The 7,776-nt window shown below is 34.9% G+C and overlaps 1 protein-coding gene across 1 annotated transcript; it reads right to left on the minus strand.

Annotated features, from left to right (window-relative positions):
- Window positions 1-3,945: 3,945 nt before the first annotated feature.
- On the minus strand, window positions 3,946-6,035 carry LOC127812801 (geraniol 8-hydroxylase-like). Its single transcript, XM_052353331.1, has 3 exons — window positions 5,549-6,035; window positions 4,777-5,174; window positions 3,946-4,560 (listed from the first exon to the last, which is right to left on the minus strand). Exons 1-3 carry the CDS (start codon window positions 6,033-6,035, stop codon window positions 3,946-3,948), a joined length of 1,500 nt encoding a protein of 499 aa, XP_052209291.1.
- Between the last annotated feature and the right edge of the window lie 1,741 nt (window positions 6,036-7,776).

Genomic DNA, 7,776 nt, shown 5'->3' on the forward strand with positions numbered 1-7,776 from the left:
TTTTTTTAGTGCTGGCGAGCTAGCATCTATTTGACGGCTTCCATGCTGATGGCAGGAGACATTTCAACAAGCCTTGGGCTGGCGACAACATGACAAGAAAGTCTTTGGGCCCGTTTTTGCATAGGGTCAGATTTTGGGCGAACAATTTTGGAGATGGTTCGAGTTATTGAGCCTTTGATAAGTGTCTTTTATATACTTATTTTAGCCTATAAACTTAGTATTTATTCATTTAATGGACATGATTTGTACTTAATTTGGTTCTATATGTGGTTATGTAGGTGATAAACTCATTTGAATATAGTTGGAGCACACAATCCTAACGCATAATGCATTCTGTGGTAGGACCATGATTAGACATCCTTGCTGAAGCTCACGATCCTACCGCAAAATGCATTCTGTGATAGGGTTAAAAGCTTTGCGGAAAGGCCATTCCGAGCCTGTTTCCTTCCAAATCAAATAGGGATGGACTCCTTCAAGGTGCACGACTTTGAATACTTAAAAGGCACTATTTAAAGACTGATTCTTGGAGGACTTGGGAGGCATTTTTGGATGGAGAAAAAAAAAAGTCGAAGAAGAAAGAATGAGACTTTGAAGAACTCAACTATTTGGTTGTATTTTTCTGTTCCTTCTTCTATTCCAGATCATCATGACTTCCGATTTTTATTATTCTAACATTAATTGAAATCATGTTGGGCTAAGTGCTTTGTAACTAGGGTGAATGATGAATCCTCGTTCATTGTCAGTTTAATTCAAAGTATTTGATTTTGCTGTAATCTTGTCTCTTGGGTTGATTGTTTATTATACTCTTATTCTATTTGATACTTGATCACCATTAAAATGTGTTTGTGATTCATATTATTTTCGAGAGATTTAATACGAATTAGCACATTGTAATAAACAACATAAGATCCGATAATAGGTAGAGATGCTATTATGCCTTGTGAAATTGTATGGAGATGATCATTGAGGGTAAGTGCATGTTTATGTATTCGTTGGTTGATTAGAGATAATTAATCTCATATATATGCATAGAATCGATTAACCATCGAGAAAGGATTTTGATTGTTATAGGATCATCGATTTTCAACTCAGTGTAAGAATTAGCAAACTCAATCGTACTGCAAGATTAAACCATATCAACAGCGATGGTTGATTCATGAGCCCTAATGCCTTAGACTTCTGAGTTTCAAAACCAAAAGAGTTGTTTTTGCATTTTTCCATTAGTGATTTAGTTATAGTTATTATAAAACCAACTGTTAATAGCATCTAGTTGTATGTGTCTTATTAAGGTTAAGTGTGGTTAAAGTAGAAATCATTAGTCAATGCTTCTGGGTACGACACTCTATTTATCACTATATTACTTGTCATGATCCATCCACTTCCGGTATAGAATAGGCGAATAGCCTTGATGTGTATCAGGCAGACTCCCAGAGACCCTTCTCGCTGGGTATTCCCAGAACCAAAGCGCAACTAGTTTTCTTCGAATTTTCTTTAAAAAATCTACAATGGATAAGGATTATGTACACCAATCTTAATCCTAATATATCAAGGATTGTTATTGTTGAGCCAAGTTGCTCTAATCAACATATTGTGTATTTTGATGTTTAACAAAACATAATCAACATAATTTTGTTGAGCCAAGTTGCTTTAACATAGTTTAACAAATCGGGTAGCTAAAAGATTTAAATTTTTTCCCATTTAGCAACGAATTTGTTTCATCGCTAAATTATTTTAAATTAAACTTTAATTTAAAGGATTTAAATTTTTTCCCATTTAGCAATGAAATTATTCTGTAGCTAAATTATTTTAAATTAAATTTTTATTTTATTTTATTTTAGCGACAGAATTATTCTGTTGCTAAAAGATTTTAATTTTAATTTAAACTTTTTTCCATTTAGCGACGGATTTATTCCATCACTAAATTATCTTAAATTAAGTTTTAATTTTATTTTCTTTTAGTGATGGAATTATTCCGTCGCTAAAATATTTTAATTTAAATTTAATTTTTTTTCCATTTAGTAAAGAAATTATTCCATTTCTAAATTATCTTAAATTAAATTTTAATTTTATTTTCTTTTAGTGATAGAATTATTCCATCGCTAAAGATTTTAATTTTAATTTAAATTTTTTCCCATTTAGCGACGAAAATATTTCATCGCTAAATTATTTTTAATTAAGTTTTAATTTTATTTTCTTTTAGCGACACAATTATTCCGTCTCTAAATTAACAAATTTAATAAAAATTTCAAATTAAAAATTATATTTTAAAATTAAAATCACAAAAATTATTTAGTGACGGGTGTATCCGTTGCTAATTTTAAAAATATTAAAATTATTTAGCGACAAAATAAACAGTCCCTAATCCATCGCAAAAATTTAGCGATGGCTATTCCGTCACTAACGTATCGCTAATTAACGACAAAATAATTATGTCGCTAAAAAGTGTTTTTCATGTAGTGAGTGAATGAGCCTAAGATCAACTTTCTTAACCATGACTATGAGCTCTTCTCTATAAAGGAAAATGAGACTATCAAGAAGATATTTACAAGATTCAACGACATCACCACCGTCTAGAAGCTCTTGGAAAAGTGTATTCAAATGGAGAAAGAGTGAGAAAGATCCTTAGGAGCTTGCCAATGATATGGGATCCCAAGGTGATGGTAATTCAAGAGTCAAACTGTCAAAGGATTTAAATACACTATCATTTGATGAGTTGCTAGGCTCCTTGATGATCCATGAAATCATGATAAAGTGTGATGAAGTGGAAGAATCAAAGAGGAAAAAAAACTTGTCATTTAAAGTCAAAAAGGATCAAAGTGAGAAAGAAAAAACAATGACAATGAAGATTGAAGCCATTCAAGAGTTAAAACATGAATTTTCTAATATTGTTATTGTATACGGAGATTACTACAAATCTTTTGAATAGCTTTCCATGAAGACCTCATATATTGGTTAGTATCCCCTTCATCACCACCTATTATGAATTAGAGATTACTCATAAGATGTTTAACTAATTATATTTATTTAATTTCGACAATAGGATTTGACGATGCATCTCTCTAAAAAGCATGTTGTGATGTTAAAGGTGAATACAATTTCAATCTTTTCAAGAATCGTGGAGTTCTTAAGATGCCTATTTGTTCAAACCCATATGAATTCATCAATTGGAACGGGGTGCATTTAACGCAATATGCTTATCTAATTATGGTTGGAAGACTTATCTAGGACATTTTACCCCAACTTCATTACTACTTTATTTAGGTAGCATCTATTAAAATAAACAAGATAAAATTATATCAAGATTATTAGAATATTTTCTGGACCAGAATAAAGAATGATCAAGACAAGATTGTGAAACATTTCAAATTTTCTTTTAGACTTTGTTAAATTTTTTAAAATGTATAATTAAGGGATATATGAGTCATTTTTTCTTACCTTTAAGGTGCCAGATAAATTTATCTGGAAGAGAGAAGAGATAAATTTATTTTAATTCCAAATAAAAAGTCACGTGGCATTTTTTTCATTGGATTGTTAAATAAATTTAACAAATACAATGAAAAATACTTTTATCTAAAATATTTTCCATATCCTACTTTTTTCAGTCCATATCTTGATTAACAAATATTACCCTAGATAAATTTCATATAAGTTAGAAGATAGATACAAGACGTCGCAACGCTAAATTTGTTAAATTTTTGATTCTTTTTGTTTAGGACTAATAATAAATCTTGACAACTATCGAAGTTGTAACCCCAATTACTCTCCACGAAATTTCAAATGGTGTTAATGAACTCTTGGTTGGTTATTAAGTTTGAAACACTAATTATCTTTGGATTTTAAATTCAAATTTTACAGCATACAGATGTTTTTATTGTTAAATAATAATGATGATATTGCAACCATTGCATACATAAAATTAAAAGCTATTATAGTCCACAAATCCAATTAAACCAATGATTCAAGAACAGGGATGGCACGAAGAGGAACAGCCTTCTTCAATGTGATCCCGAACTGCTCCTCCATATCCATATTCTCCGGCGTCGTTCCCTCAGGCAGCTTCCAGTCGAAGGCTTGAAGAACAGAAGCTAACATCAAATGCACCATCCGAACGGCCAGTGGCATTCCGGGGCAAATCCTCCGGCCAGCTCCAAACGGAATGTACTCAAAGTTCCGCCCTTTATAGTCCAGCCCAGAGTTCAGAAACCTCTCCGGTAAGAACAACAAGGGCTGGTCCCAGTGCTTAGGATCTCTTCCGATGGCCCATGCGTTTACCAACAGTTGAGTGTTCTTCGGCACAACGAAACCCAGCAATTCGACGTCGTCTGTTGCAATGTAAGGCAAGAGAAGAGGGCCGGCGGGGTGGAGCCTCAAGGTCTCATTCACTATTGCTTGGAGATATGGAAGGCGATCAATGTCTGATTCCTGCACAAGTTGATGGCTTGGGATTGTTTCGATGATTTCTTTTCGCGCTTTCTTCAGAATTTCTGGATTGTGAAGAAGCTCCGCCATTGCCCACTCAGTTGTTATTGCAGATGTATCAGTTCCAGCGATGAATAATTCCTATAATTTATCACATATTTTGAGTATTCATAACAATAGTAAAGAAAAAAATTTAGTGGGGAGAGATGATTTTCTATTTTATCCGTGTAAAGAATTATTTTGAACAGATTTTTTATTTTTTAATTTGTATAAAATTATACGTAAATATATATATAGATTTATTATATTTTTTTGTTAGATTATGAACATAAATGGATTGAGGAAGAATATACATACCAGAATCAAAGGCCTGATAGTTTGACGATTAAAATCAGACCCATCTTGCTCACATTGATCAAGAAGAACATCTAAGAAGTCGCCAGTCCTAGTACTGTTGGCTACATCGGAGGCTTTGGCTTTCAAGCGCAGGTCAATAATTTCGTCGAATATCTCGTGGAGCCTTGAATATGCAGGCTTGACATGGCGCCTCAAGCCCTGCAAGTCAAACCGCCGAAGCGCCGGAAAGAAGTCGGAGAAGTTGGGCTTGCCGGCACCCTCCATGAGAATCCAGACAAGGTTCTTGAACTCATGAGTTGACTCGGATTCTGGGTCCACCATGTCCTTGGAGAAGACGGTGTTGGAGATCAAGTTTAGAGTGGTGGCAAAGGCCACTCGCCCAATTTCAACCACGTTGCCTGCCTCCCAAAACCAAACGTATACGATTTTAGTATTTTAAACATTTAATTATTAAGGAAGATTATATTTATTGTATTAGAAGATTTGGTGTTCCAAAATAAGCCATTTTTTGAATATTTTAATTTTTTACTTACAGATACATAATATGGACCACCTTTTTTAATTTAATTAACGAGATAATTATGTGAACTAGTTAGGTTTTTTTGTCAAGAAATTCACTTTCATTACGTTTAGTGTAATATTGTGTAGAAATTTACTCAAATCATTCTTAATTTAATAGATGTTTACTTAAGATCCAGATTATTTGAACCTGTTAAGGGTCAAGTTTTTAATCTTTATAGAAAAATATTTTATGAACTACGTCAAATTTGACCTGAGAGTGCACGCTTTTTTATGAGGTGGACGAGTTCCTGAGCCTTCTTGTGGCGAAGGTGCTGAAGCTGATCGAGTTTCTGGCCGTTAAACATCTGCGTGTTGCAAACTCGCCGGCGGTTGCGCCACCGGTGGTCCCCGGGAGACCAGGCCAAGGTGGATTCCGGGTTGGGCTGCGACGAGACGGTGTCCGGCATGGGGCGGTTCGAGAAGGTCTGATCGTGCTTCTGGAGGATTTCCTTGGCCACTTCGGCGGAGGAAGCCACCACGGTGGTGATGGAACCCAGCCGGAGAGTGAAGAGCGGGCCGTGTACTTTGGCCAGCTTGGCCAGGGACTGGTTCGGGCGCTCGCCGAGGAGGTGGAGCGAGCCTATGATGGGCAAGCCAGCGGGGCCCGGCGGCAGCGTCTTGGCCGGCGAGCGGCGGAGTAATAGCCTGAAGAAGAACCCGAATAGGAAGATGGAGAGGAGGAGAACGTAGAGATCCATTGCAGATCGCTGCCAGCTCTCTCAAAATTATATCATATTTATAAATAAAGAACGGGCCCCCGTTAAAGGGGGTGAACAAAATCGCACTCGGTTTGCCTGCGTGGATTAGGTGTATGGGTCCCACCCCCGGTCCCCCACCCCTTCAATTTGCCCATGTGGGAAACAGTGTATATAAAAAGGGTCACAAATTTAAGTTAGTTCAAAATAAATTAATTTTAACAGTGAAATATTAAAACGTTGTAATCTTTCAAAACTTTAATTAAATCTTGAAAATGGTTTCCTTTAAAAAAATGGTTAAACAACTTATTAAAATACTTTTACAAGATATAGTAACTATTTAGGACATCACATCTCCTAAACAATAAATGAATTTCGAATGCCCACGTGGGCAGTCCAGTTGGTCAAGAAGGGGGCACAAAGTGCTTTTTGTGGTGAATTTTGGACCAAGACCAAGGATCGAGTCTCGCAAGCGACAGTGTAGGGGTACCTCTCTTCAAAGTGAGAAGAAGCTCCTTGTGCGCGGTGAGTCCGGATCTAGTCACTACGTCCGACTGAATCACTATGATTAATCTCCTCCCACATTCTGTTGGGCCGGGTGTGGGGCACTCAGGGTGAATGATTTCACCTTTTTATTGGACCAATAAATGAATTTCGAATATATGGTGGGTAGTGAATCGACCATTAACTAATAATATGCCATTTTGAGTATCGAATCAACTTTGAACATGAACCAATCAATAAGGTTCATTTTGGGAACAGACCCAATGCCAGTGCAAGAGGACGTTGGTAACTTAGATTCTCAACAGAAGTGACATTATCTTGTAAATTAAATTATGACAATGAAAATTATTTTTGACAATTGTCAATTGCATGTGGATGATATGATTATAATAATTAAACTTTTAATTGAAAAACTATATTATCTGATTTATTTTTCTATAAAGATTTTAATTATTTGCATCATCTTACTTCTTTAACCTAATATGTTGGATTCTCTTTTTTGATTTATCATAACCACTGCTATTAATTTAGTAAAAATGTGAAGAATAATGAATAGATAACTCACCATGTATATTATGAGGAGCTCCATTACAGAGTCAGAGAGTCACAAAAAGACTTACAAAAAAAGAGGGCAAAAAGACAAAATTACCCCTTCCCCTTTCATGGAAACCCCTTGTCCCTATAGCGAGACGACGGAGACGCAGCGGTGAGGCGAGGCAAGGGCGACGGCGAGGCTAAGGCAGTGGCCATGGGAGAGAGAGGAGAGAAGTAAGGGCGGGGGGTTTCCATGGGAGGGGAGAAGAGACAACAGGACAGGAGCAAAATCGTCTTTTTACCTCCTTTCTGTAAATCCGTCAGTAAACCCTTCAGGCCTTCTAACATTTTCCTATTATGAGATTGTTCTCTTCGTATTTTAATTTTAAAATTTATTTTTAATTTTATATTTTAAAATTATTAAAAACACATTCTTTTTATTTGTAATATTTTTCACATTTTAAAAATTTTGAACAAAATAGGCAAAATGACTTTATGTTATTTTAAAATTTCTTTACATTTTTTTTATTTTTAAAAATATAAAAATAAACACATTTTCATTATTTTAAAAAGTTAAAAAATTATAAACAACAAAAAAAAACAAGGCCTTATATTTCATATGAACATGTAGTTATTTGATTTTCTTATTTTCATTATCTCTAAAATAAGAAAATAAATAAAACTTTTATTTTTTGCGAGAAAGCCA

This window comes from Diospyros lotus, chromosome 11 (genome assembly GCF_014633365.1).
Source record: "Diospyros lotus cultivar Yz01 chromosome 11, ASM1463336v1, whole genome shotgun sequence".
In the NCBI taxonomy this organism is placed as follows: domain Eukaryota; kingdom Viridiplantae; phylum Streptophyta; class Magnoliopsida; order Ericales; family Ebenaceae; genus Diospyros; species Diospyros lotus.